Genomic DNA, 11,487 nt, shown 5'->3' with positions numbered 1-11,487 from the left:
GGCTTTCTTGTTTTTGTGGGGGTTTTTTTCTTTGAAGACCTTTCGCTTCTCGCCCCAGAAGCTTCTTCAGGTTCTGACTGGATGGCGAGGAACGGAAAGATTTATACTCCTTGCAGAAAGCCAGTCATTTGCATCCTTTTGGTGAGTCCTTGAGGCCATCTGGCCACAGTCCTTCTCCTCCTCCTCCTCCTCTGGAAACCCCACTCCCTTCCAACACTGATGAAGTTACCTAGTTGGGTCATGAAACGTTTGCAAGAAAACCGCCCAGCTCAGAGAGCACCAAGGACCCCACAGTCTTCCTCCTTCTCCCCTCCTCCTCCTCCTCCTCCTCCTCCTCCTCCTCCTCCTCCTCCTCCTCCCTTCTAGCACTGATGATGTTACCTAGTTGGGTCATGAAATGTCCGCAAGGACCCTACAATCCTAATCCTCCTCCTCCTCTTCCTCCTCTGCAAATCCCACTCCCTTCCAACACTGATGATGTTACCTAGTTGGGTCATGAAAGGTCTGCAAGAAAACCACCCAGCTCAGAGAGCACCAAGGACCCCACAGTCTTCCTCCTTCTCCCCTCCTCCTCCTCCCCCCTTCTAGCACTGATGATGTTACCTAGTTGGGTCATGAGACGTCTGCAAGGACCCTACAATCCTAATCCTCCTCCTCTTCCTCCTCTGCAAATCCCACTCCCTTCCAACACTGATGATGTTACCTAGTTGGGTCATGAAACGTCTGCAAGGAAACCCGTGCCCTGTGCCCTTCCCGGATGCCCCCCCACCCGCTCTCCCAGGATGCCCGAGCAAGAAAGAGACCAGCTCACGTGGGCAGTTGCTCACAGTGTGCCATTCCAGGCACTGGCCGTAAGGGAAGGAGGCCACGTAGGCATTGGAGTCCACGCACTGCTTCTTGTTGCTGCACCACATGCACTCGGAGTTGCTGCTGGTGCATTCGCTGCACGCCGTCCTCAGGCCGCAGGGGGTGCGGCACTGCTTGGCGCTGTGGTTGGCTGCAGGAGGGAAAGCAAAAAAAAAAAAGACACCGGATGTGGCACGTCTGCAACTGTCAGGCGCAAATTAGACACATAGAAAGGCTTTTGAGTTTTTTTTCCCTTTGGTTTCGCTTTTTAATTAATTAATTAACTTTAAGGGTCCGATGCACCTTCAGCCGGATGTTCCGACTGGATCCGGCATTGTTATCCAACCCTTGAGCACTTCAGGGAGACTGGACAGCCATTTGTCCGGCATGATGTACGTGTAGGACAAGGGGTAGGCAACCTCGGCTCTTTTATGACTGATGGACTTCAACTCCCAGAATTCCTGAGCCAGCAGGGCTCAGCTTGGAAACCTCTCCCTTTCCCCTCAGCGTGGCTGGCTCAGGAATTCTGGGAGTTGAAGTCTATTGCCCTAATTCAGGGGTAGGCAACCTTGGCTCTTTTATGACTGGTGGACTTACTACCAGAATTCCTGAGCCAGCATGGCTCAGCTTGGAAACCTCTCCCTTTCCCCTCAGCAAGACTGGCTCAGGAATTCTGGGAGTTGAAGTCCACGAGTCATAAAAGGGCCAAGGTTGCCTACCCCTGGCCTAGGCCGTTCTATGACTCGTGGACTTCAACTCCCAGAATTCCTGAGCCTGCATGGGTCAGCTTGGAAATCTCTCCCTTTCCCCTCAGCATGACTGGCTCAGGAATTCTGGGAGTTGAAGTCCATGAGTCATAAAAGAGACGAGGTATGCTGGCTCAGGAATTCTGGGAGTTGAAGTCCACCAGTCATAAAAGGGCCAAGGTTGCCTACCCCTGGTGTAGGGTCTCTTGCTTGAGCAAGGGGTTGGACTAGAAGACCTCCAGGGTCCCTTCCAACTCTACTGTGCTGTGTTCTACATTTTAAGAATCCAGCATCATGTGTTAAAGCCTTAGGGAACGCAGCCATTAGCACCCAAACACCGTGCGAGAGCCAGATCCGGAGGACCAGGGGTGGACATGACAGCAGTCTTTCAATATTTGAGGGGCTGCCACAAAGAAGAGTGTGGGGGGTGGGGGGTGGGGGAAAGGGGTCAACCGTATAACTAGCTTGTAGTTATTTTATTTATTTATTTTATGGTCATTTTAATATTTGTATTTACTGTTTTTAGTCGGGCATATGTTTAATTTTTTATTTATTTTTATTTATTTATTTTTTAACTTTTGTATTTTTGTATTTTTTATATATTTGCCCTGTTCACCGCCCTGAGTCCTTCGGGAGAAGGGCGGTATATAAATAAAATTATTATTATTATTATTATTATTATTATTATTATTATTATTATTATTATTATTATTATTATCATTATCATTATCATTATCATTATCATTATCATTATTATTATTATTATTATTATTATTATTCTCCTCCTCCAAGGTCCCTGAAGGCAGGACAAGAAGCAATTCATAAATGTTAATAATATAGTTGAATGTTGAGTTGATTGTTATTTGTAAAAATATTTAGAACGTTAAGGGAGAAATAAGTTGATCTTTATTGCCTTTGTTTCTCTCTCCCTTTTATATTTACTTATTGACTGGGAAATATAAAGTATGAGAGGGTTTGCATGAAGGGAGGGGGGGAAAAAATGAAATTCACCAACGAAAATACAGTCCAGTGTTAAAAAAAAGATTATTTTTAAATATTCTTGTTTTTTTTGGGGGGGGGGGAGGGGGGAAATAAGCTGAAATAAATATAGTGGCAGGACCTACGACAAGGCAACTAAAACGATTTATAAGATTATTGAAACTTAATATTTAACTTTTGTTCAACAAAACTGTTTCAATTTAATGTCTCGCAAAGAGCGATTCGTTGGAGATAGGGGAAGTCCAACGAAATTGACAGATGGAATTGACAGAAATTAATTCTTGACGATTGTTTTATAAGTGTCACCCAGACAACATTCTGTTTTACAACGATCTGTGTTATGTGAAAGAAAAAAAAATTCTAATAAAATATATAAAGAAGAGTGTGTGTGGGGGGGGGGGAAGGGGTCGAATCTTGCAGAAATGTCTAAGATTTCTGCTTATCTGAAGGATCATTCACAGGAAAGATATATTTCAGTTTGGAGGAGATGGATAAATTATATTCAGAACAAATATGGGACTAAAAAGTACCATTTAGCTTATGAGTAGATTTTAGTGGGATATTGTTATTGGTACGTTGTTGGTAGTTATGTTAAAAAGAGAGTTAAAGCGCATTATGAATTTGGTTAATTGTACATTATGCATAATTTTTATTTAGAATATGATTATTGTAACTATAATCCTGTATTTATTTAGCTCTGGGAAGTGGGGGGGGGAAGTGGGTGGGTTTGGGGTGGGAGGGATTTGGGGATATATTGTAAAATTTTGTTTTTGTAAAACTCTTTAATAATAAGAGCCTTGGTGGAGCAGTGGGCTAATGCCTCCTTAAGTAACACCAGCTTCCTGCCATTAGTGCAGGTTCGAGTCCCACCAGGCTCAAGGTTGACTCAGCCTTCCATCCTTCCGAGGTAGGTAAAATGAGGACCCAGATTGTTGGGGGCAATTAAGCTGACTTTGTAATAATGCCGCTTGGGGTGTGTGTGAAAGCCCTAATAAGCAGGCCTATACATAGAATGAAGGCTACTGCTAAGCTTGTAAGCCGCCCTGAGTCTTCGGAGAAGGGCGGGATATAAATGGAATTAAAATAAAAATAAAAATAAAAATAAAAAAAATTCTAATAAAATATATAAAGAAGAGTGTGTGGGGGGGGGGGAGGGGTCAACCTATTCTCCAAGGTCCCTGAAGGCAGGATAAGAAGCAACGGGCTGGAAACGAATCAAGGAGAGGTAACGATTTTAATAACGTTGCAAAGGTGTTCCCCCACCCCCCTCGCCGAAAGGCTACTGGACTTTCTTTTTTTTTTTCCTTGAAGACATTTCCCTTCTCGTCCAAGAAGCTTCTTCGGTTCTGATCGAATGGCGGGGAATAGAAGGATTTGCGTTCTTTACAGTCACCAGGTCGTTAGGACGGGGAATCCCTTCGGCCAGAACCGAAGAAGCTTCTCGGATGAGAAGGGAAACCTCTTCCAGGAACTGAAACCCAGAAAGCCCAGTTGCCTTCCGAAAAAGCACCTTTTGGGACAACCACCGCGGCCCGGATTCACAATTTCAAGGGTTTGTTTTTTTTTTAATGCTGTAAGCTGGCTTCAGAAAGTGAGAAGGGGAAAGAGGGGCCAAGTCATTTAATTAATAAATAAAAGGGAGTTCTCCTCTGGACTCGGGGTGTGTGTGTGTGTGTGTGTGTGTGTGTGTGTGTAGCTCTACACAGCCTCCACAAAGCTGGCTCCAGGTGTGTGCGCTGGGCCAGAGGCGTGACGCTGGGCGGCCGCTTACCTGGCCGTTCGCAGACGCTGCCGTTGACCACGTTGATGCAGGTGGCGGCCTTCAGGCCTTGGCTGCTGGGCTCCGCCAGATAGCCGCAGAAGCCAATGTCGGTGGGCTCCCCCGGAAGCCAGCGGAGCAGAGTGTTGGTAAAGGGGGACATGTCCTCCCAGCACCAGTAGGAGACGTTGATCTTCCGCAGTCCCACCCAGGGCGTCAAGGCTTTGGGCTGGGGGGAGGGGGAGGGGGAGGGAAAGAGAAGAAGGAGGAGAAGGAGAAAGGAGGTGGAGAAGCAGAAAGAGAGAGAGAGAGAGAGAGAGAGAGAGAGAAGGAGAAAGGAGGAGAAAGAAAGAGAGAGAGAGGGAAAGAGAAGGAGGAGGAGGAGGAGGAGGAGGAGAAGGAAAAAATAGAAGAAGGAGAAAGGGAAAGAGAAAGAGAAGAAGAAGGAGAAAGGGAAAGAGAGAGAAAGAAAAAGAAAAAGAGAGAGAGAAACACAAGGAGGAGAAGAAGGAAAAAATAGAAGGAGAAAGGGAAAGAGAAAGAGAAGAAGGAGAAAGAGAAAGAAATAGAAGCACAAGGAGAAAGGAGGAGGAGAGAAAGAGAGAAAGAGAAACAGAAAGAAAAAGAGAAAGAGAAAGAGAAAGAAACACAAGGAGAAGAAGAAGGAAAAAATAGAAGGAGAAAGGGAAAGTGAAAGAGAAGAAGGAGAAAGGGAAAGAGAAATAGAAGCACAAGGAGAAAGGAGGAGAAAGAGAAAGAGAAACAGAAAGAAAAAGAAAAAGAGAAAGAGAAAGAAACACAAGGAGAAGAAGAAGGAAAAATAGAAGGAGGAGGAGAAAGGGAAAGAGAAAGAGAAGGAGGAGGAGGAGGAGGAGAAAGAGAGAAAGAGAGAGAGGGAAATACAAGGAGAAGGCGGAGAAGAAGGAAAAAATAAAAGGACAAAGGGAAAGAGAAAGAGAAAGAGGAGGAGGAGGAGGAGAAAGAAGGAGGAGGAGAAAGAGAAAAGGAAATACAAGGAGAAGAAGAAAAGAAGAAGGAAAAATAGAAGGAGAAAGAGAAAGAGGAGGAGGAAGAGGAGGAAGAGAAGAGAAGAAGAAAGAGAAGGAAAAATAGAAGGAGGAGAAAGGGAAAGAGAAAGAGGAGAAGGAGGAGGAGGAGGAGAAAGGAGGAAGGAGAGAGAGAGAGAGAGAGAGAGAGAAGGAGAAAGGAGGAGAAAGAAAGAGAGAGAGAGGGAAAGAGAAGGAGGAGGAGGAGGAGGAGAAGGAAAAAATAGAAGAAGGAGAAAGGGAAAGAGAAAGAGAAGAAGAAGGAGAAAGGGAAAGAGAGAGAAAGAAAAAGAAAAAGAGAGAGAGAAACACAAGGAGAAGAAGAAGGAAAAATAGGAGGAGGAGAAAGGGAAAGAGAAAGAGAAGGAGGAGGAGGAGGAGGAGAAAGAGAGAAAGAGAGAGAGGGAAATACAAGGAGAAGGCGGAGAAGAAGGAAAAAATAAAAGGACAAAGGGAAAGAGAAAGAGAAAGAGGAGGAGGAGGAGGAGAAAGAAGGAGGAGGAGAAAGAGAAAAGGAAATACAAGGAGAAGGAGAAAAGAAGAAGGAAAAATAGAAGGAGAAAGAGAAAGAGGAGGAGGAAGAGGAGGAAGAGAAGAGAAGAAGAAAGAGAAGGAAAAATAGAAGGAGGAGAAAGGGAAAGAGAAAGAGGAGAAGGAGGAGGAGGAGGAGAAAGGAGGAAGGAGAGAGAGAGAGAGAGAGAGAGAGAGAGAGAGAGAGAGAGAGAGAGAGAGAGAGAGAGAGAGAGAGAGAGAGAGAGAGAAAATCAATTTTCTGAACCGTCACTGCCCTTGTTTTCTATGGAGCGTCTCAGCCATCCAGGTCAGAGTTATCCCAAAGATGCTTTTCCGGGAGGCCACCGGACTTCCTTCTTCTTTGAAGAGGTTTCGCTTCTCATCCCAGAAGCTTCCTCCCACTCTGACAGAAGAGCGGGGAACGGAAGGACTGATACTCTTTGCAGTCACCTGGTCCTTAGCATTCCCAAAGGGGATGGGGTGTGTGTGAATCCTTCAGCTTCTCGGATGAGGGGTGAAACCTCTTCGAAGGAAAATGTTGTGATTCAGGGTCAGCCTGTGGGTTCGGCACTTGGGTCGAACGATTCAGAGGAGGAGGAGGAGGGGGGTGTTGGAGAGCCTGCAGAGGACAGCCCTGAGGCTTCGCAGAGCCCTCAGCCGGGCCCCTCCCACCTGGTCACGACGGAGACCCAGCTGTGCGAGCCTGACAGCGTGGATGAAGATGACCCACAGCTGGCCCTGTTCAAGGACGCCCGACGCAGGAGGCAGTCAATCAGGAGTAAACAGAGGAAGGCAATGGGGCACCTCGGAAGGAGGCAGAGAGAAGCCACGCCCTGAACTGTATAAAAGGGGAATGCGTGGGAGGGCTGGTTTGCTGAAGGCAACCGTTTGAGCCGCTTCTGTTTCATGGTTCGTGTCTTGTTTTGCTCTGTTTTATGTTAATAAATTTGGCAGGCTTAGTTCCAGCCTCTTGCCGTTTGTAAAGGGGTTGTCCCTGCCTTTTCTGCAAGGCCGGTAGTAGGCTGGTACAGAACAGAAAAAGAAAAAATCCCAGGGGCCTCTGGGGGGGGGAAGCACCTTTGGGGTTGACTGGCGGACGTTTCACGACCCAACTCGGTTAACTTCATCAGCGTTGGGAGGGACAACCACGAGCGGGTTGGCACCCGTAGACCTCTCTGGCACGCCAACAAGCCAAGCTCAAGACAGCGTGGAGGATCCCACCGAGTGAGACGGGTTCAAGTCTTCACGCAGAGGTTACGGTGCGTTTCCACCAGGTCCCACCCGCCCAACCCAACGGGCATTTAAATGGAATTAAAATAAAAAAATAAAAAATAAAAATATATATTGAAATAAAACAAAATAAAATAAAATCCAGGACTGCCCCCTCCCCAGCGGAAAGGGGGCCACAGATCACTCACTGTGGACTGGGTCTTCTGCAGCTCCTTCAGAAGGAATTCCACCTTCTTTGGCGTGGTGAGGGAAGCCAGAGCTGCGTTCTGGTTCCGGCAGGTCAGCTTGGCGTTGTCGTAGCTGTCTTTTGTGTTGGTGAGCCTCAGGCAGGAGTTGCCCACCAGGTGCCACGTGGCCCCACAGATGTTTTCTTCCAAAAAAAAAATAAACCAAAAAATCATGTATATAAAAACAGGGGGCTTCAAACTTGCCAACTTTAAAGACTTGTGGACTTCAAACGCCCAGAATTCCTCAGCCAGCAAATTCTGGCTGGGCATTTCTGGGAATTGAAGTCCACAGATCTTAAAGGCCTTGGTCAGGGGTCTTCAAATGTGGCCTATTTATGACTTGTGGACTTCAACTCCCAGAATTCCTCAGCCAGGCACGCTGGCTTAGGGATTCTGGGAGTTGAAGTCCACTCCTCTTAAAGTCTATATCAGGGGTCTTCAAACGTGGCCTATTTATGACTTGTGGACTTCAACTCCCAGAATTCCTCAGCCAGGCACGCTGGCTGAGGGATTCTGGGAGTTGAAGTCCACTCCTCTTAAAGTCTACATCGGGGGTCTTCAAACGTGGCCCATTTATGACGTGTGGACTTCAACTTCCAGAATTCCTCACGCAAGCCATCCCAACGCTTTTAACGTTTCTCTTAAAGCAAAAACAAAACCAATTTTCTTTTTTAAAAAAACCTGTTCGTTGTTTTTTTTTTCTTGCTGTATTATTTAACTTCTGTTTGGTTCACAACTCTCTTTTTTTTAAATCGATTTATTGTTGTAAGCAGCCTACAGGAGCCACACGGGCGAGACAGGCGGCAAATGAATTTAACGACAAATGAATGAATGAGTGAATGAGTGAATAAATGAATAAATAAAACAAACGTGATGATGACAAATAAATAAATAAAAAAGCAAGAAAGCTAAATCGAAACGTTTGTTCACGTCACACAAACACAACAAGAGAGGACAAATAAATGAACGAAGGAATGAACAAACAAACGTGATGATGACAAATAAATAAAAACCAAGAAAGCTAAATCGAAACGTTTGTGCACGTCAGACAAAAACCACAAGGGAGGACGGATTGTGAGGGAGAAAGAAAGACGCAACCTTGTTATGTGGGGCTGAAAAGATTCTCAGTGAAATGGGTGAGAATTCAGATAGCTACGCCCCCCCTCCCGGGAGGGAAATTTGCCCTGGACCCCTTCAGGTGATCCTCGACTTATAACAATTCATTTAGTGACCATTTGAAATTACGTCACTTAGGGGGGGGAAAGTGACTTAGGACCGTTTTTTTACACTTAACGACCGTCGCAGCATCCCTGCGGTCACACGATCAAAATTCAGCGGCTTGGGGAACTGACTCGCGTTTATGTCGGTCGCAGTGTCCCGGGGTGGGTGGGTCGTGTGACGATCCTCTTTTGCGACCTTCCGACAAGCAAAAGGGGGGAAAGCTGGATTCGCTTAACGACCGTGTTCCTACCTTACGGAAAGCAGGGATTCGCTTAGCGAGTATGGCGAGAAAGGTCGTCAAATGGCTCTCCGGCCCAGGCTGAGAATTTTTAACTGGGGTTTTAATTTTAGGGATGATTTAATCTTTTTTAATTTGTTTTTAACTTTTTTACTGGTTTGGTTTTAAACACCCTGTAAACCGCCCTGAGTCCTTCGGGAAAGGGCGGTATATAAATTTAATTTTAAAAAAATGTGGCGACGCTGACTTAAACCACGGTCTTGCTTAGCGACGGGAATTCTGAGCTCAGTGGCGCCCGTAAGCCAAGGACTGCTTGTGAGAAGGGGGCCGGAGCCCAAATTGTTGTTCCTTTTTCAATCCTTGGGGGAGGGGAGGGGGGGCGGCATGGGGGGGGAGGGCCGGGGGAGGGCGGGGGGGGAGGCCTACCGGGCAGAGCGATGCACTCTTGGTTCCGGGCTTCCCACTGGCAGTTCTGATCCAGGCTGCAGCTCTTGCAACTGGTCTTTTTGTTGCAGTAGAAGGCCGGGTGGTCCTTGGGGCAGTTTTCAAAGGAGGAGATGGGGGTCTACAGGAGAGAAAGAAAGATAAGGAAGGAAGGAAGGAAGGAAGGAAGGAAGGAAGGAAGGAAGGAAGGAAGGAAGGAAGGAAGGAGGAAGGAAGAAGGAAGGAAGGAAGGAAGGAAGGAAGGAAGGAAGGAAGAAGGAAGGAAGAAGGAAGGAAGGAAGGAAGGAAGGAAGGAAGGAAGGAAGGAAGGAAGGAAGGAAGGAAGGAAGAAGCTTTCTTTTGGTCAAATGTAATTGATTCGGTCTGCACTCTTCCTTCCTCTCCTTCTCCCATCTTTCGTAACTCCTTTTTCTTTCCTTGCTTTCTTCCTTCTTTCCTTCCTTTCCTCGCTCCTTCCTTCCCTCCCTCCCTTCCTTTTTCTTCTTCCCTCCCTCCTTCACTCCCTCCTTCCTTCCTCCCTCCCTCTCCTTCCCTTTTTTCCTCCCTTCCTTCCTTTTTCTTCCTCCCTCCTTCCCTCTTTTCCTCCCTCCTTCCTTCCCTCCCTCCTTCCTGCCCTTCCTTCCTTTTCCTTCCTTCCTCCATTTTTCTTCCTTCCTGCCTGCCTCCTCCCTTTTCCTTCCTCCCTCTCCTTCCTTTCTTCCTTTCTTCCTTTCTCCTTCCCTCCTTCCCTCTTCTTCCTCTTTTCCTTCCTTCCTTCCTCCCCTCCATCCTTCCTCCCTCCCTCCCTCCCCTTCCTTCCTTCCTCCATTTTCCTTCCTTCCTTCCTCCCTCTCCTTTTCTTCCTTCCTTCCTCCCTCTTTTCCTTCCTCCTTCCTTCCTTTCCTCCGTCCTTCCTTCCCTCCCTCCCTCCATCCTCCCTTCCTCCCTCTCCCCTTTTTTCCTTCATTCCTTCCTTTTTCTTTCCTCCCTCCCCTTCCTTCCTTCCTCCATTTTCCTTCCTTCCTTCCTCCCTCCTTCCTTATTTTTTCCTTCCCTCCATCCCGTCTTCCTCTTTTCCTTCCTTCCTCCCTCCCCTTCCTTCCCTTTTCCTTCCTTCCCTCCCTCCCTCTTCCTCTTTTCCTCCCTTCCTTCCTCCCCTCCATCCTTCCTTCCTCCCTCCCTCCCCTTCCTTCCTTCCTCCATTTTCCTTCCTTCCTTCCCTCTCCTTTTCTTCCTTCCTTCCTTCCTCTCTTTTCCTTCCTCATTCCTTCCTTTCCTCCCTCCCTCCTTCCCTCCCTCCTTCCTTCCTCCCTCCCTCCCTCTCCCTTTTCCTTCATTCCTTCCTTTTCCTTCCTTCCTCCATTTTCCTTCCTTCCTCCCTCCCCTTCCTTATTTCTTCCTTCCTTCCCTCCATCCCTTCTTCCTCTTTTCCTTCCTTCCTTCCTTCCCTCCATCCTTCCTTCCTCCCTCCCCTTCCTTCCATTTTCCTTCCTTCCTTCCTCCCTCCCCTTCCTTCCATTTTCCTTCCTTCCTTCCTCCCTCTCCTTCCTTTTTTCTTCCTCCCTCCCTCCCTCCCTCTAAATCAGCCTCTCCCCAACCAAGGCCGTGCCAAGAAGGGCCGAGGAGCCTTTCCAGAATGGCCCAAGGCTCACCTGGTCTTCCGAGCAGTTGCTGTTCTTGGACAGGCACTGCTCCGTGCACCAGTGGCACCAGTTGGTGTTGGCTGTGCAGCTGTAGCAGTCGGTGATCTGGTCGCATTTCTCCTGGTCCACAGCTGGGGAAGAGAAGAGAAGAGAAGAGCCATCAGCATCCCGCCCTCCGGGATTGATCCCCGGCTCCTTGCACCTGCCCCAAAGAAGCCACGGACGCAGATGACTTCTCAGGAAAACCTCCTGGCAACAAGATGGCTCCAAAAGAGGGTCAGTCTGCTTACGAAGACAGTGGCTGCTCTATCTCTGGAGGCTTTGAATAACGGAATAACAGAGCTGGAGGGGACTTGAGAGGTCTTCCAGTCCAGGCCCCTGCTGATGCAGGAGATCCTATACCAGCGGTAGGCAACCTGGGCCCCTTCATGACTGGTGGACTTCAACTCCCAGAATTCCTTAGCCGGGCACGCTGAGGGGAAAGGAAGAGGTTTCCGAGCTGGGCCGTGCTGGCTCAGGAATTCTGGGAGTTGAAGTCCACGAGTCATAAAAGAGCCAAGGTGGCCTGCCCCTGGCCTAGGCCGCTTTATGACTCG

At 47.7% G+C, this 11,487-nt stretch overlaps 1 protein-coding gene across 1 annotated transcript in view; it reads right to left on the bottom strand.

Annotated features, from left to right (window-relative positions):
• The window catches only part of ATRN (attractin), a gene marked incomplete at both ends in the record, with an annotated part of 98,554 nt that overhangs the window by 34,752 nt on the left and 52,315 nt on the right, over positions 1-11,487 (bottom strand). The window contains 5 exons of the mRNA XM_083367078.1: positions 812-997; positions 4,363-4,579; positions 7,328-7,509; positions 9,252-9,390; positions 10,901-11,022. Coding sequence (XP_083223204.1) covers positions 812-997; positions 4,363-4,579; positions 7,328-7,509; positions 9,252-9,390; positions 10,901-11,022 — 846 coding nt within the window. The remainder of the gene's footprint in view (positions 1-811; positions 998-4,362; positions 4,580-7,327; positions 7,510-9,251; positions 9,391-10,900; positions 11,023-11,487) is intronic.

This window comes from Vipera ursinii (assembly GCF_947247035.1).
Source record: "Vipera ursinii genome assembly, chromosome: 7".
NCBI classification, from domain to species: Eukaryota; Metazoa; Chordata; class Lepidosauria; order Squamata; family Viperidae; genus Vipera; species Vipera ursinii.
The sequence above is the reverse complement of the archived record's forward strand: the minus strand, read 5'-3'. Positions and strand labels throughout refer to the sequence as shown.